The sequence below is a fragment of the Marmota flaviventris genome, chromosome 9, assembly GCF_047511675.1.
Source record: "Marmota flaviventris isolate mMarFla1 chromosome 9, mMarFla1.hap1, whole genome shotgun sequence".
Classification (NCBI taxonomy): domain Eukaryota; kingdom Metazoa; phylum Chordata; class Mammalia; order Rodentia; family Sciuridae; genus Marmota; species Marmota flaviventris.
This window is the reverse complement of record NC_092506.1, coordinates 30,098,761-30,117,326: the sequence shown is the minus strand read 5'-3', so window position 1 is coordinate 30,117,326 and position 18,566 is coordinate 30,098,761. Positions and strand designations below refer to the sequence as shown.

Genomic DNA, 18,566 nt, shown 5'->3' with positions numbered 1-18,566 from the left:
AGCTTAGAGTGGAGGTTTGCTTCAACTGACAAAATTTGCCCTTTAGAAAGAAAATCTGTTCCTTCATGGGTTTGCAACCATGCCTTCCTTGTGGAGGTTACTAGTCTGCTATTTCAAATCTTTTCTGGAAATGGATAGAGTTAATAACAACACACTATACACAACCTTCAGAAGGCAGAGTCAGGAACCAGGTAGGGAATTATCATTTATAGAGCATTCATTTATTTTGAATACTGTGCTGAATGCTTTACTCACAATGTCATAAGGCTCATGATAATTCTATCCAAAAGGTGACATTGCACTTGCTTTAGAAATGAGGACTTAAGCTCACAATTGTGCCTCATCCAGAGCTACATGAAGCTGGGATTCAAATATGAGGGTTCCCCAGAACCTCTTCTTTCTCCTGCTCATTTCCAGGCTGTGTGGGATGGGGTGCAGGGAGAGCAGAGAAGAATGTACTTTCTGGGTGCAACCCCCCATGTCTCCTCACCAGATAGAAAGGTATCCATCCTACAGAAGAAGAGTTTCAAAGCCACTGTGCTATATGACAATTCAGTCTTTCTTCAAGACTCAAAAAATATCAGCTGTAAAGTTCTCAAAGTGCCCTTCTCTCTCCCAAGCCATTGTCAACCGCGATGGGACCCGCTACAGCAAGAAAGGCGAATACAGGACGCACGAGGAAGACATCAACCCCAGCCAACCTATGGACGAGGACATGAGCAGTGGCTCCTCCAGCGAAAGGAGCACTTCAGGGGGTTACACCATCTTCCACACCCACCTGCCCACTTCACAACCGTCCACAGACCAAGAGGACGCCGGGGTCTCCGAGAACAACCCTACCACCAGTAAGGAGGAGGAGCCCTTCTGCTTCCCAGTAGCAATTCCTTGGCAACACACCTGGGATCTCCTGAGCCATATTCCCTTGAGTTTTGATTTTCTTTTGTCTCAGACGTGGAGGCGGTGGTGACGTCATTGGGGCGGTGGGTGGCCGTGCCGGTCCATGCTCTATATGCCTCGACAACCACAGCCTGCAATTGTCTGTCTGTCTACAACTATGTGTTTCTTACCTTGGAGTAAGAAGTGCCACGGGAAGTGTTTTAGAAGACCCCCCACCACCCTCCCTGATGCTCTGATCTCTGGGGATATAGTTAGGGTTCAAACCCGATACAGAAACAACTTTTGGTTTTGCTTCTTTCTTCTTACTCACTGTAGATACGATTGTTTCCATAAAGGTGGGAGTGCCGAGAACGAATACCATTCCATAGGCTCCTTTTTCTACCTAAATGTATATCATATTTACAGTCATTCATGGTGTGATATTAATTCGTAATCATCAATTGTGATTTGCTAAACAATTCCTTTGCTTTGGGTCTAAGGAGGAGTTTTATGATCAAATTATATCAGCTTCAGAGTTTAGATGCCAGCCTGCGGGGAAGGTTCTTAATGCTTACCTGGTGTGTGGGTCATTCATTACTTAAGACCGTAAGAGAGGACAGATGCAAGTGCTGCATTTGGTGGCTCTGGTCTCATGCCATTGGCTGCAGTTCTATTGCACATCCTCTCTCTCGTTTTTCACTTTCCTCTGTCCCCCTCTGATTTGTTTTCAACAGGTTTCCAGATGGGCTCTGCTCCTGTGGGAATTATTCATACTTAAATAGTGCAACTGGGTCTTGGGTGGATTTCCTAATATGGTGCCGATTGATTTCTCTTTTCCTGGCTTCAGCTCTTGAGGGGTGACACTCCCGCCTCCAGACAGTGTGGCAGAAATATACTTGTTTGTCAATACTCAAGATGAGGTCCTTTCTATCCCTTATCACCCAGAGGCCAGGGAAGTTTCCACATGGCTCTGATTTAATTTAAGGTTATTTGCTCAATGGCATTTTTAAATTTCTGTTAGAAACTTGATGAGAGAGTGATGCAAGTAGGTCTGGGGTTCTGGTTATTCTCCGCAGATTCTTTGAAGCATCTCAAAAAGTGCATCTATTCAAATTTCCCATGCATTCCTGGGCCTGGGCTCTCTGAAGATGGCACCCATCTTCTTAAGTATGTTTTTCCTGTGGTTTTGTTTGTGGTTCTATGGGCAACACTTCTCAAGACAGACATCTGGAAACCATAGTGCCACGGGCTGCCTGCTGCTTCCTGGGTGCCTTGCCTTTATTTTAATATTTTTTTAGCACTAGGGATTGAACCCAGGGACACTACACCAACCAAGCTACACCCCCAGCTCTTTTAATTTTTTTTTTTCTTTTGAGACAGGATCTTGCTAAGTTGCTGAGGCTGGCCTTGAACTTGCGATCCTCCTGTTCCAGCCTCTGGAGTAGGGGATCACAGGCACTCGCCCAGCACCAGGCTGGTTGCTGGCCTTTTTAACATCACTTTGTTGTTACGGTGCACAGTTCTGTTAGACACTGGCAAATGCAATAATTAGGGGTGTCAGCAGGAAGTAGAACAGTTCTAAAGTCCTATTTCCCACCAAAGAAGAAAATCCTGACAAAATACATCTTGTGGGGATGAGATGAGCCCTCCACCCCCTTGTGCTTTAGAAAAGGCAATTATCACATTTTTATTAGCATCTTTTCTAAGTTAGTCAGTCAGCAAATGTGTTTTGAGGACCTACTATGTGCAGTGTCTATTCTAATGCTTGGGATCCAATGGTAAAAACCCTAGAAAGTAATATTGAAAAGAATAAGTTTGAGTGAGATTTTCATTTATTCAACCAAGATTTGGAGTCTGTGCCAGACACTGGTTTGGTTACTGGGGCTCAATGTTAGTCCTTCCTTGATGGATGCAACATGCTAGTTCAGATATTAAGGAAAAGAAAAACATACTTAAGAGAATAATTATGTTTTCCTCCTTACAGAGCACTTAGCTGTTTCTTTTAATAGTTCAGGACAGAAGAGAGAAACCAATTTGTCCATGTGGGTGAGTCCAGAGCTAAGTGGAGAATTATTGAAGTGTTCTAGGATTCACTAAGGCCAACGGCAGCTCCAAGAGATTAATCCATGCAAAGAAGGATATCAAAACAAAGACAAGAAAACAGAACAAACAAAAGCCGGGTGGAAACTTGAATGCAGCCTGTGGCATACTGGGAAGAGTTAACAATGCTGAGCTCCTAAGTAGAATCAGATTTTCTGAGTCCAGGAAGGAGATTCCCTGGCCTTATCACGGTTGGACTGAGCTGGGCCATAGCCAGAGGCAGTGTCTGCAGATCCTCCCTAATGCATGCAGGGAGGCAGAGGTCAAGAGGAGGGCTGGCTGGGGACGTGGAAGCTGCCTGTCTTTGGCTTGACTGCTTCATTCCTTCTTAAGGGTCCTTAGTGGGTGGCAAAGGGAAAGCTAACAAGACCAACCATTTACACGGCTCTGGACTTCCCGTGGGCTGTTTATCATAATTGTTATTTTTGGAAGAGCCCTCCTGGAGATGTGTCAATCGGTGCCTTCCTATTGGTGATTGGAACTTTCTGGAATCAAGAAACCAAAACTAATTCAGGAAGCCAACTCCTGCTTTGGAAGTCTCAATTTCCTTGTCTTCTGGGTGTCAAACAAGTAATTTTTTTTTTCTTTTGGTTTGGCATGGCGTACTTGGGTGGGGCAAATTGGAAAGTGCTGGCGAGGCTGTAGCTGTTTTCATCTTTCCCTCTCATACGACTCCTTTCAGGAAGATGAAAATAATGCCTATTTCTATCTTGCTCTTGTATATTCATTTCCTTTGTTGCTATTTTTTTCCTGGTGTACTGTAGGGTGAAAGTGGCAGGAACTAAGCTATTTTCATAAAGTTACTGAGGTGAGAACAGGGTGTCTATGGGCTTTCTAAGGGATGCTCAGGTTTACTGGGGGCATAATAAGGGAAATTGGCTCCTATCTCTCTGCTTTCTGGTTCTGAACTAATGTGTCCTTTATAGCATGGACCATGTTGTGCCTGTTATAGGAATTTGGCATGTATAACGCCAAAGTTTATAATGAGAAGGTATTCAGGAACCACTTGAAACAACGCACAAAATGTTGAGTGTTTATGTATAGGGTCACTTTTTTGAAGGAAGAGGCCTTAATTTGTATCACATTTTCAACATTTGAAATATGTCTTAATAATCTCAGCTGGTTTATGTATTTGTCCTGATGATTTTTACCTTTCTGTTTTTATGGAGAAACATTTTGGACTCAAGTCCAAGTGGAGAGTCAAGTGAGAGATTTTTAAATTACAAAATGCTACTGTTATCCTTTTTCTAATTTGAGTAGAGTTCAAAATCTTTAACTTTGACATTTTTGCTTCTTGTCTGGAAACACGGACTGAATTGAATCCAAAGTGACAGAAAGTGATGAGTGGATACTTGAGAAAGTTTGATGTGATTTCAATACTTGGAACACACACCCTTCGTGATATTCTTGCTCAAGTATAAAGTGTGGTCTGAGTTTGATGTGTATGGGTAGAGCTTTGAAGTCCCAGTTGTTGTCACAAGCTGGGTGTGTTGCTAGATAGATCCAATTGATATATGCAAGCATCTCCAAAGATACTCCAAAGGTGAATGAATGAAAGCAACTTTATGTCATGCTGCATTGAAGACCTTCTAGCATATTGCATGGTCCAGTCACCCAGTCAAGAAAAAAACAAATCTCCTGCCATTGCAGTATTAAGCTGTGGCTTGATTTTTGCTCTAATCATTATTATAGGAGGTTCAATTGGGAGATTGAGAAGCACTGGAATGATACCCATACAAATTTGCATTTCTGATGTTGTTCTAAGATGTTGGGAGATGTTAGAAAGAAGGCCAGAAAGATTAAAAAAAAAAAAAATACACACCTCAATATCTCTTCTTTAATCTTCATTCTATAAGAGATACAGATGTTTGATATAGAATGGAGAGTAAACTCTGACAGAGAGAATCTCACTCAACAATGTTTTCATAATCGATCCAGTTACCTCCACTGTGCACTCAAACAGCCGTGCATCAGCTCAGAAGAGAAGTAATTGGATATGGTCCTGGTTTGGTAATTCACAGCCTAAGACTCAGGATCTCACAACAACAGCAGCCACAGGTAAATCGCTATGTCTTTTGCTCATCGATAGTCTTGAATGCCAGGTCTTTTAATGATAAGAAAAAAAATATCCATTATCATGCCCAAGTGTCCCACTGAGGGTCCCTCAGCATCACTAGTGAGAGCAGGATCTGATGCTGTTTCCCTTGTCACAGAAGCCAATAGCTCTGGGGATATAACAAGATCCCCTAAATACCTAATTTGTTCTTTTTATGGCATCATGTATGTAGAATCAAAATTATTTTTCCTTCAGATGCTTTGATTATGTGATTCATTGAGAAAAATATCTTCTAGGAAAAAAGTCTATTGGAAGATGCACACCTTTATTTCCTGCTGACCCAGTTATCACAGTTAGTAGTAAAAGAGGGAACCATGATTTACACCTGGAAAGGGCAGGCCCTGGACACTTGTTTGGATACTTCAAACCTTTACTGTAAGGTAGAAAATGATGTGGTTCTACATCAGAGTCTAGGTTGCCTACAGGTTCTTGGAGGTTTGCCTATGATTTCTAAATTCCTGCAAAGTATTTTAAAGTGGGAGCTTCAGAGAGAAATGTTTTGTCTATAACAATGGTGGGGGTTTAGAAGCATATCTCCATTTATTAGCTTTTGCTGATGGAGAATATGATCATATTTCAAAATAAGCAGACATCCTCTCCGCAAAAGGGAAGAAATAAAAATAGAAAGATGATACTTCACATTTGCTTTTAAGACAGAATAAACTATATCTTTTACTTCTATAAATAATCACTTATGACAACAGTGCTATGTTATGTTATTATGTTATGGTTCCATGTCACACTGATTAGGATATGTTGGGGTCAGGTGGGAAAGAGATTGCAGCACACTGAAAAGGCCATTTTTGAATGTTTACAGTGTTGACCTTTGCAGAAAAAAAAATAGTGTGAAGGAAAAGGTCTTCTTTGGCTGTGTTTATTTGGGGATCATTTCTGGGATTTCTTGAAATCTGAAAAAAGAAATCTCACTTGTCTTTTGTATTTGGGATTTTAATGATGGTTTCAGCCTCTCTGCTTGAACTTGTTCTCCCTTTTTTGTCGCCTCTTATCCAATATTCTTCCGTTGCACGTCACGGTGGCAGAAATGTCAGTCTTTGGAAATTTTCAAGTCAAGATTCTTGCTTCTGGTTTTATCAGTGGGTCACTTTGTCTCTTTTCCTGTGTTGCTATACTATTTTCAATTCAAATGGGACTAAAAATGGACTGTTCTGCTTTGTGAAATAATAGTGTTGATATAAAATAAATGACTCTGGGCAAGGTTCCTAGGGGATTTGGAGTCTCCATGGAGAAAGTGGAAAGACATCTTCTTCAGTCTCCTACTTTACATGTTCTCTTTTCCTGTGTTTTGGATTCCTGGGATTATATCTGGCAGAAATATCATACCCTAAATTCTTGGAGAATGATATTGGTTAGCCAAGATAGAGTGTATGGAAGATTAAGGGGCTAGGACTCTAAAGACCTGGGGTGTAGAATCATAAACGCTCAGATTTGGAGAGGATCTTAAATAGTCTGGTTCAATCAGCATTTCTAATCATTTAATTACTTACACAACTTTCCTGCCAAGTGATCTTCCTTATCATGGGGAACAAAGCTCCTCTTAAAGAAGTTCATTGTTGGATAGTTCAGATTATTCCATTAAATCTAAAGGAAGCTGTAGCATGGGTGTTGGAAGAACACCCATCTCCCTGAAATATTTACCACTGGTCCTTGTTCGGCATCATGGCAGAGGAGACAAAATTTCCCTCCCCATTTCACATTGTAAACTTTTAGAATTCAGAGCTCTCATGCTCTGAGGTGTCTCTGTTGCTAATTAGCTTTCTGACTTCACACAAGTCAGCAAATTTTTCCAGCACTTTTATTTTTTCATCTTTAAGATGAAGAGCTTGAGCCAGATAATATTCAAGGTCCTTCCATCTCTGACATTCTATGAATTCTAGTCTAGACCTCTGAAAGAAATGGAATTTCTTGGCCTTTTCCCTTTCTTTCCACCTTTCCATCTATTGAGTATAGATGATTCTCTTGAGTAGGGAAAAAAATTAGTGAAAGCATACACAATGCTATTTCTTAGGAACTCACAATTCACTTTTCAACAATCCGTTCAGTCATGGTTACCACAGCTTTGATGAGCACTAGTGCTACGGCTCCTGAAACAGCAACCAAGAAGCAAGAGGCCCAGGACTGGCTTTCATGGTTGTTTCAACCATCAGAGTCCAGGAATCATCTTCTTACAACAACAATGTCTGGTAATGAGTTATGGTTATCTTATATATTTTCTTGACCATCTTTAATGATTTTCATTGCCATATGGGATAATGTTCAAGTCTAAAGTCCATTCTGTTCAAACGAATATTTGTGATGATTTTGGAAGGACTATGAGTTCTGAGATCGGTATCTTTGATTACATGGAACTAATATGCAGTTTTCTTCTTTCTTCTCTGTGGGATTTCTAACTCCTAGGAGGAGGATAGTAGAGGAGCTATGAACAGGGGCAGGTTGTCTTGAGGATAGAACAAAATTATAACTTTGAAAGAATGCTTATGCCTACTCCAAAATTATTGAAGTCATAAAAGCTTGTAACTTTTTTATGAGAAAATGAAATAACCTAGCTGAGATAGGAAAATATAGAAAACCTCCTTCAATTGCGTTATTGGGATGGACACTAATGGTATGCAAAGCAAATGGTCATTTCATAAGACAGCCTGAGCCTCATTCAAAATGCAGAAAACCTCTTTTTAGTAAAAAAAAAAAAAAAAAGAGGTCTTTTGCAGTAACCACTGAGAAGCTGAAAGTTTCCATCTCCTTTTCTATGATTGATTCCAAAAGAAAAGAAGGAAAAGTTCTAAGAATTTAGACTGGAGTCCACTTTCATCGTCTCTTCTGGTTGACTAATAAAATGCCAGAAATTATTTCTCTGTTAATTGACTTTTTTTTCCCCCCTCTCTGTCTGCCAAAGTACTGTTGGGAATTACAGCATTACTTCCATTTGCATTTAGAGAGATACATAATCTGATGCTAAAGATTTAAGAAAAATAAATTAGAAAATTATGAATGCCACTGTAACCTTTTAGAAATGATTGACATGATTTCAAAGTTTTCCTGAAGGTGTCTTGGTAAAGCAAATAGGCATATGTGAAACCTTTCCACCCTTTTCTTGGAACTCAAACTTTTAAAGAATGTGAATAATGAGTTATTAAGAACCGCATCTGGAAGCACAGGGGAGTTTTTGACTATCTTTTCATTGCTTTTAGTTTGCTGTGTTCTGTTTTTACTTCTTTGGTGGAGCGGTGTCCATATTTATTCTTTCTTAAAGTGAAGGTTCTGTTGTAAAGATCATAGCAATTGTTTTGCGATCTATAGATTAGATTCAGATGCAAGTCTGCAAGAACCCTCTCCCTTTCCTCTTGAAATCTTGGGAAATCCATTCCACCTGATGTACCTGACTTTCTTCCTCTGTCGAATGGGTTACTTGGCATCCAGCTCCACCACTAATGCAAGTCACCATAACAGGTACGGATCCAAATGCCATTTCAACAGGCTGGGAGCCAAATGAAGAGAACGAAGATGAAAGAGACAAACACGTCAGTTTTTCTGGATCAGGCATTGATGATGATGAAGACTTTGTCTCCAGCACCAGTAAGAATGATCAATTCCAGTAGAACCAGTTATGCAAGTTTTACTAATTAACCTAAGTGACACCTGACAGTATTTCTCTTGGAAAACAGTCAATGTGAAAAATGGGTGGACTTATGATGATCCCTTAGTTATATCCTCATATGATTGTGGAGGAAGAAATAAGATACAATTTCTTTTAATGACAACCTAAATATATTTGGAGAAGTGAACCAAATGCCTTAGGTTCTTCCTATTTTGTTTATCGGTGAGATTGGCTACTATAGATTCTCTTTGAGTTATCGAGGTTTGTCAGAGAATGACATGTGAAAACATCACAACAAATGCTCATTGTGTACCTACTCTGCTGGGTGCTGGGAGCATGTGGATGAAAAAAGCCCTTGCTTTTGAAGAGTGGTTAAGAGAGTATTAATTCAAAATTGCCAATGACCCTGAATTGAAGGCTTTTAGAAGGGCCTAGAAAGGCTTAAAACAGGGGAGTGAGAACTCAAGAGTTGTCTTAATCAAAACCTGGTTGAAGTCAAAGGAACAAACCTAGAATTTTAACAAACATGGAATTAAAAGACATTGAAAAGAAGGGTGAATATTAGCTCACTTAAACAAGGCAGTGCTAGTTATTAAAAGCAAATAGTGAAACTGCTTAATAGTATACAAATTTGTGACCATTATAAAACTTTTTGAGAACTAAGACATGAAAATTGAGTTGAAAAGAATATTCTTTAAAAATTAAAATATACCAAGTTTGGTCAAATATTCTGCCAGATGACTGAGTTTCTCACATGAACCTGTGATGACCTATGGTTTTGCTGGACAGAATGAGAATCTTGAAAGTAACTCCATCACAGCTTTGCTTTTCCTTAGAGATAAGGCTCTTGGGGTGTTACATGAGCTCTCCCAGGTCACTGAATTTCTGTCTGTCCTGTTGAAACTTGAGAGTTTCATCCCCAAATGAATAGCACCCAGGGAGGAGGGGATCTAAAAGAATAGCCCAGATTTTGAAAGCATCTGAGCATATGGCAGCCATACAACAAATGAACTCCATTCTTTATTTTATAACTTTAAAATATATATTCCTTAGACTGGATATCTCTGCAGAGCTTAGTCTTTTTTAATTTTAATACTCTTTCTTTTTTAATTTTTTAAAAATGTTTTTTTGTAGTTGTAGATGGATACAATACCTTTATTTAATTTATTTATCTTTATGTGGTACTGAGGATGGAACCCAGGGCCTCACACATGCTAAGCAAGCGCTCTACCACTGAGCTACAACCTCAGCCCCTCTATGCTCTTTTTAATACCTTCAGAAAGAAAATAAAATAACCAAAATCACTGGAGCTTTATGAGTACACTGTCTCCTGGGTTCAGGATGTGGCCCAGTCTTGGGTAGGTCCATCTGTAAAAAATATGGTTTTGATACTTGAGAAACCAAAATCCCTTGGATGGTGACCCCAAAAGATCAACCTGCAAATAAACTGTATGATCAGACTGCAGGAGAAAACTTCCTTCACTATTTCTTCATCTCTATAGCATATTTTTCAATTTCCATTCACTTTTTTGCTGAGTGTCTATGCCTGTGATTCAACAGGATACCCTTTTCCTTTTGGAGGGGAAGGATAACTACCATTTTTCATGCCTATTGAGAATGTGTTTCATGATTCTAGACATTATTTTCTTAACTTGTGAAATAGTTTTGTGTTATTTGGGTATCAAAATAAGCTTTGAAAGAAGATGGATTTGCAAATAGCCTTTTCATAAAAAGACATTCTAATTTTGTCATGATCCTTCTGTTAGATGTTTATGCTAATATTTTTTATGACAATATCAGGGAACTGTTATATGGATATATACCTCTTTTTTTTTTTCAATGCACTTTTCTGATGGTGATGGGTTACTTCTGGACTTTTTCTATTGACTGTAATGCATCTTGTTTTTCTTTCATTGGCTATGAATGGCTTGCTCATGATATAGTTTGTATTTGATGAGAATTACCGTGGGTGTCTGAGAAACATTCAGAGTTATGTAGCTAAACCATATTGCTATTTTAGGTAGATGTTCTTTCTCAGAACCATCTACAGGAAAGCTCTGGCTGCTCAGGGTATTTGTTTCTCCAGAAAAATTACTAACAAAATAGTGATCATTGTGGTATAATTTTCAATCACCTGCCTCTTCCGTCTGAGGTAGCAAACATGCCAGCGATACCAATTCTTTGGCCTTTCAAGTGCAGAGGGCCACCTACAAATCTGCATGGATGGGCAAAGCTCTGTCATCTCTGGTGATCCTCGGTGGAGGGCTGGTGTATTCAAAGCTGTTCTTTCTGCTACCACAGTTTCTTTGGCTGCTTTCTCCCAGAAGATCTCATGTTCTGAACCCCAACGTATTCTATGACAGAATGCAAAGGACATTGAGATGCTTCACAATATGGTGGATCAAGCTGAAGACTCTCTCTCCGCTTTCTCTCCATTTCCATGCAACCATCTATACAACCTGGTATAGATGACTCATTGTATAGACTACAGAAGGAGTAAATGTGCAGTACAATTTGTGAAGGCTCAAGAAATAACATTTTCCTAATTGCTTCAATCATCGTTATCACAGTTTCAACCACTCCACGGGTTTCTGACCACACAGAACAGAACCAGGACTGGAACCAATGGAGGCCAAGCCATTCAAATCCAGAAGCACCACTTGAGACAACCACAAGAATAACTGGTAATGGGTTATATGTAATTAACGAAAGATATTTTTCCTTCAAAAGTCTATGATGCTGCAATTGTCAACCCTTAGGACACAGTGGAAAATTTAGTTAATGTCGCATCACAAATTCTCAGTGAACTTTCATAAGGATGCTCAATTCCATTTAGGAGTCAGATATCAGTCATACCATCTGGGCACAAGGTATTTTTTGTGGCCTTATTATAAAATGAATACCTTTGAATGGTTTATGGCACCATCTCTGACAAGGTGTTTATGGTGGAATACCAAGTAATCGTGAAGAAATTTCATGCCCATTCATTTTTTTTCTTGGGACATATTAGTGAAATCATTCAAATTTATGAGAGTGGATGCTTAGAAGTAGTGTTCAGACATAACACCTTTATATAGCATGTACATAAATGGAAGAAGAAAACCAATAAAAGTTGATTGATAAAAAAAAAAAAATCACAGCATGTATAACCTCACCATAACAGATGTAGACAAAAATGGCTCCAATGCTCATGGAGAAAACCGGACCCAGGAACCAGAGCCTCCTCTCACTCACCATGAGCATCAGGATGAAGAGGAGGCCCCACATTCAACAAGCACAAGTAAGGATGGCGGTTGGCAGCTCTGGTTATGGGAGTTAATAAAGACATTCCGGGGGCTAGGGAAGACATTTTTTAGACATTGGCCATACTCTGTGTCTCTGAACAGTCATTATCTCTGCAGAGGATGAAAAGGGGCCAAATATACACACAATTTTTAGAAACTGGAAGAAAACTTGTCAGGTTGCATGAAAGGCCAAAATGTTTATCTGAGATAAATTCTATATCTGAGATAGAATTTTGTGTTAAAAATTCCCAGAGGTCCCATGTGGGTGATTTGTGTGTGTTTATGGAAATTTATGGTGAAGAGTGCGTTCTTTGAGTGCTTAGTGGAGGATCTGGAAGGAAAATTTGACAAACAGATGGATCTTTGGAATACTTCTTCTCTGTGAGGATGTGTGATAAACCCACTTTCTGTTTCATGTTCTCTTCCTTCCACAAAATGGCATCCCTTGAACTCTTGGGGAAAAGTCAGTAATATACATGGTCTGCATTTGAATTCTACAACTGCTCTTTTTCTGTTTCTAAACCCAGGGGAACTTGAGGGATGCTTTGATACTCTCACTGTCATTTCTCTTTATGCACAAACACCTCAGGTTTTCTAAAAGAATCTCCAGTCTCACCGCTTGACTATCAAAATAGGATGAAAACAAAAAGAGAAAAAGTTAAAAAGTATGTTCTCTTCTTTCAGATTTGTAACTCTGAGAGATGCCTACCTTATTTGGAATAAAGTAAGCCTTTTTTTTTTTTATAGATAACAGTTTGTAGCATTTTTGAAACTGTGGTTCAACTACCACTCTCACAACCTTGAATACCCCTGTAGGGGACATGTACTAAATAGTGACTTAGATGCTAAAGGAGCTTTTGGGAATCACTCAGCTGAGGGATCCCAGACAACCAAAGAAAAATTTAGGACACAGTTCAATAAGTCCTGCACATTGTACTGAACATGTCCAACAGGCTCACATGTGATTTCTCAGCCTAATATATTTGATATATACATAATGGTTGTGAGCTGGGTTAACAAAGAAGAGTTCTAATAGGAAAAGGAAGAGAGAGGAAGTCTATAGTCCCCTTTGTGCTCTAATAGTGTATCTTAGAAGTTATTCTAAACATTTTTTACTGAAGCAGAACACGTCCTAAGAGACCTGGATTAATGAGCCTAATGTCAGAAGGTAGTGGTTTGGGGACATGGCCATAGGGTTATAGGTCAGTGTTGTAACGCCCTAGACATTGTAACAGCTTTCACGATGGGTAAAGCCATTGCTGATACATTTTTGTTGAGTGTGCTTTAGGGAACGTGACTGATGTGAGTTGTCGGACTATACTCATAAGTTGTTATACTCTTTCTCCAAAGTCAGCAAAGAGTTTATTCTTTGAACAGTTCTCTTAGACAGGATATGTGAGGTCACCCACCACAGTAAGATAAGAATAGTCCTGGAAACTCACAGGCTAGGGCCTGGCCTTAACTTTGCACCAATCCAGCCACATGATTTTGAACCAATTAAAATTTCTTTGGATCCTAGTTTTCTCAGCTGAAGAATTAAAGGATGGGGCCATTTCATTTCTAATGTTCCTTTCTGAATATTAGTGGTGTATCTCCTCATTGTCTTCCTTTTCTACTGTCTCTCCTCATGAGTCTGTGCCCTTAAAGTATAGGAGCTATTGATGAGGAAATGGGACCACAACGGCTCACAATTGACATTCTTCTCACAGCCTGGGAAACTTCTAGTAGTACAACAGAAGAAACAGCCACGCAGAGAGAACAGTGGTTTGGGAATGGATGGCACGGGGGATATCACCAAACACCAAGAGAAGAATCTCATTCAACAGCAGGGACAACTGGTAATGGATGGTTTAATAAGCAAACTTGAGTGGGAACTTCCTTTTGAGTTAAATACTGAGCACTGAGGACACCGGACACAAGAATAATGAAGGAAAGGTCCTGTTAGGTTTCTGAAAAAGTCATGTTGTGGTGAACACAGAGGCAAACCTTAAAGGCTCCTAAAAATCACCTGAACAGAATAGCTACACGCACACAAAGGAAACACAGGGAATATGTCCTCGAGAATGTCACTTTCAGATCTAGCTTTGGGCATCCCCTAGTAAGATTATAACAGAGACACCAAGCTTATAAAATGCTTCCTTTTGTAAAGAAATCTACTCTCTAATGTGGGCCCATCTTTATAATATGGTCGTGCGAAATACTAGGCTTCTGAGAAAGAATGTTGTTAGAACCCTAGAGTAGAAAGAAGCAGAACCCGATATTATGAGAAAAATGACACCTAGCTGACATCATTTGGGCTTTTGTGCATATCTGTTTGGTGATTTCTCCTTGAGTGTACAATTGTTTTCCTCATATTTATAACCAAGTCACCTCCTCTATTCTTGAATCGTGGGACTGTAGAAATTGGACTCAAGTCATATCATTCTAAGTGATGCCAGATCACTTAGTTCTGCAAGCTCTTGTGCATGACTCTTTGGTCTGTGTGACTGAAGTATTGAAATACACCCTGCTTTGTAAAGAATGTGAATTTCACATTCTTATTGCTATCAGTGAAAAATAGTCCCATGTTTCCATTTGCAATATAGAATATAATGCAGAATATCTTTCCAGTGCATGGCAACTTTTGAATGAATTCCTAGTAGAGCAAGGGATTCAGTGACTGGCTATGTGGTTATGGTTGTTGCTGGGGAGATACTGTTGTGAGCTTTTTTTAATCTGTTATCTATCTGATTCCTTCTCTAGATCACTAACAATCTTTTGTGTATTTCACTGGAATGTGGTGTTCTCTGCATGACATCATGCACTTGGGTGCTTGTACTTTCCCCTTAAGGGGATTGACACGGCACGGATCAAGAGCTGTTTCTTCATCTTCCCTTGATGCCTATAACTCATTCTGCATCCACTGCAGAAATCGTTAATGCCTTGTGTCCTCTAGTTCACATGCCAGTTGCCAAGAAAATGAGCATGAATGAACCCAAACCTGCTAAAACATTCTGTACATGAAATCTCTTTGCCCTGTGTACTAGAAAGAGAGTTGTAATGTTTGGTCTAGAGAATCTTTTGAAAAATATCAGTGTGTCCCTGGACAAATGTCAATTAACATTTTGACAATTGCTTGAACTGCATGGTCATAGAAGCTTCAGCCCACGACGGCCATCCAGATCAAAGAATGACAACACAGAGTCAAGAGGACCATTTCTGGACTGATCACTTTGACCCAATCTCACATCCAATGGGACGAGGTCATCAGACAGAAAGAACCATGGGTAATAGTCTGAACATTTGAATTTTTTATATATATATATATGTAACAGCAGAATGCATTACAATTCTTATTACACATTTAGAGCACAATTTTTCATATCTCTGGTTGTATACATAGTATATTCACACCAATTCGTGTCTTCAAACCTGTATTTTGGATAATAATGATTGTCACATTCCACCATCATTAATGAATATATTATGTTTTTAAAATCTTGCAGTTATTTCTCTTAGCAATATGTCCTGGGTTTTAGGCCAATCTACTTTCCCTGGGAACTTGGAATTTCTTCAGAACTCAGTTTTCTTGGTAGGAGAAATAGACACATTCATCCGAATATGAAGTCCTGATATTAGAATAAATAATTTTGCAAGAGCATTAAAGGATTATTATTTATATATTGTGAAAGTGGAAGTCTTTTCCCATGTGGAGGGGTTAGTCCCAAGATTGCTCTTCCATTTACTTTTTTTTTTTTTAAGTTTTAGTTGTAGTTGGATACAATACTTTTATTTATTTATTTAAAATAGTGGTGCTGAGGATCGAACCCAGGGCCCCGCACGTGCTAGGCAGCGCTCTACCACTGAGCCACAATCCCAGCCCTCTTCCATTTACTTCTAACCCAAGGTTTTCAAAAGAACAAGGTTATGGAGTCAGTGACTATTTCCATTGCAGTCTAAGAAATAACTTGTCTTTGGCAGAAAAATCAGAGAGTTGATGAGCAGTTATACCAAAAAAGTAACTAAAAGGCTCAGAAAACTTGATTATTCTTGTCACATTTAGAGATAATATGGTATTTAGTGATTTGGAATTTAGACTCTTCTTGGCTTTCAGTGAATGTTCATGAATTTAATGGGTGAACAACTTTTAAATGAGATGGAATTCCTGACTTCTTAAATACCCTTCTTTCTTATTTACCTATGAGCAATTCAAAAAGAGAGAGAAAAAGATAGTAGTTATCGTTCTGCAAGATTAGAATATTGCGAATTGATCCTATCAACTTGTATGCTTAAAAGGAATTTTTCTTCATCATAACAAGTGACAGTTTGCTTGGGAGAAACTTCAAGAATTGATAGTATGTAGTGCTCCTCTTTTATCAGTAATAAATAAGTTGAATAATCCATAGCCCATGCTCTTTAGCTGGCAAAAGAAAGCATTTAGCATCAAAATAGACCTAACAATGTGAAGCAGAAAGAGATGTGAAGTCACTATTGCCAACAGTAATTGCTCAATAAATTCAGAGCATCCCACACCCTCCAGAGAGCATTAGAGGAAGATGGATTGGATCTGTTTTGGGGAAAATGGAAAAAAAAAAAAAAAAAACTTGGGTATTTAGAGAAAGGAAGTAAAAGATTTTCTTTTTAACAAAAGGAGATTCACATAAGGAAGGCCACAAAAGAAGAAAAGCCAAGAAATAACTATGTCAGACTGGTGGGTCCCTTGTCATAGGGAAGAAGAGTTGAATGGCTAGGTTGGGGCCATTGCGTTGAGTTCCTGTAGTGCCTCATGCAGCCTCTGCACACATTTTAGTGCAACATGGCTCCTGGGGGCTCTGATGACATCCAGTAGAAAAGAAAGGCAGTAAAAGATCCTCAGAATCAAACTAAAGGGTCTTCAAACTGAGGCAGAGAAATGGATCCCATTACATGGTGAGCATGTAAGGACAATACAATTGGCTTCAACTGAAGAGGAGCATACTACCTCTTGAAGGAGTCTATGAATAAAAAGGAAAATGAACAAGAATATCTACTAGGAATTTTAATTTGAGTTAGTTGGCCTTTCCTCTTCTTTGAAATCTGAGATAGTAGAGTCGGCCCTACATTTCTATCCTACAAAGATCTTGATGATCTTTTCTTTTAGATTGTGAAGACTTCCGTGCAGATGCGGGAGCCCACTATTTCAGCACTTTCCTCTGGAGACATTTGGAACTGATTACATTTCCCCAGAGGCAATAGTGTGGGTGGATTGACTCAACCTTCGGCCTCTGTTTCACTCAGGATTTGTTTTTTCAGCAGAATAGACCTGTGATAACTATTAAAAATAGGATCTCAAACACTTTAGTGCTAAGTTTCTGCACCACTCATCACTATAGAGAGTAAACTTCAAAGATGCCTCGTATTTGTGCTTCTTGGGGAGGGACTCAGTGACATCCACTGCTTCTTGTTTCTTGTCCCTGCTACTTCCTGTGGCCTCTGCCTAGGTAGTATTGTGTAATGATTTTTTTTTTCAGTTTTATTTACATGATCACTTTGTGAAACAAAAAAGGACTCAATGAGGGAAGAAGGGTGTTAAAGAGTTATTTTGCCTACTAGGTGGGAGGTGATTCTGCATGTCTAAGAAAGGCCATGGGCACAGAATGGGACTAACATGGGTTATGTTTCTGCCTCTGCAAGGCTCGGGAGTCCCATCCTGTGCTCATGTAGCATCTTTCTAGACTCAGCAAAAACAAACCAAAATCATGATTTTGAGACCACTCCGCCCTCCAGTGAAAGCTGGTTACTTCTTGTGACATTCTGAGAAACAACAATTATCCCCACTCTGGAGCTCTGAAATCAGTTATGTGCTTTCTTTCCTCTGACCGGTTTCAAATATAAAACGAACTTGGCTACAGAACATAAATGACCCTTAGGCGGTGGTTTAGGAAATAAAGCAATAACACTGATTTAATTCCTTCAGATGTGGACTCCAGTCATAGTACAACGCTTCAGCCTCCTGTCGATCCAAACACAGATTCGGTGGAAGACGTCAACGGGACAGGACCTATTTCAGTGACAACTCGTAAGGATGATGACACTCAGCCTTGTTTGTTGACCTCTCTTCCTGCTTCGGCTCTTTCCCATGTTGGTCAAGATGCCATGTTTGGTGGTGGAATCGTGCATTTTTTTTTTTTTTGCTACGTCGCTCTGCTCAGCCCAGGGTGTTACGCTGTCTTCGTTGTCTATATTTCTTGTGGGTCGTTGAAACCTGACGTTACCTTTATTTTTGGTGCCTTCCAGATTCAATGACTTTCTGAAAGGGGGAAAAATAAAGGAAGGAAGGAAAAGAGGAAGAAAGAGGGAACATAAGAAGGAAGGAGAGAAAGGGAGGAAGAAAGAACAAAGGAGAAAGGAATGATGAGGAAGGAAGGAAGAAGATAAAAATGGGTGTCCAAATGCATTCTAGGTACTCATATCAGGGACACCCAAGACCTCAGAGAGGACAGAGGTTTCTCTTTGTTTTAACTGACCACCTCCTTGGACTCTCAGCCTTGCTTCAGTAGAGGCAGACAGATTGCTTTCATGGTTGTGAAAAGACATTTTTGGGAGCCAGATTGTCAGA

The 18,566-nt window shown here is 39.4% G+C and overlaps 1 protein-coding gene across 9 annotated transcripts in view; it reads left to right on the top strand.

The window, feature by feature from the left end:
* Cd44 (CD44 molecule (IN blood group)) overlaps positions 1 to 18,566 on the top strand; it is an 81,490-nt gene that overhangs the window by 44,427 nt on the left and 18,497 nt on the right. For 5 of the 9 annotated variants that reach the window (XM_027936731.2, XM_027936728.2, XM_027936730.2 and 2 more), the window contains exons 5-8: positions 621 to 845; positions 13,699 to 13,827; positions 15,124 to 15,255; positions 17,925 to 18,026. In XM_027936731.2, coding sequence (XP_027792532.1) covers positions 621 to 845; positions 13,699 to 13,827; positions 15,124 to 15,255; positions 17,925 to 18,026 — 588 coding nt within the window. Of the gene's footprint in view, positions 1 to 620; positions 846 to 7,167; positions 7,294 to 8,557; positions 8,684 to 11,275; positions 11,390 to 11,868; positions 11,986 to 13,698; positions 13,828 to 15,123; positions 15,256 to 17,924; positions 18,027 to 18,566 lie in introns of all 9 variants that reach the window. The other 4 variants (XM_027936736.2, XM_027936729.2, XM_027936732.2 and 1 more) reach the window with 4 other exon arrangements.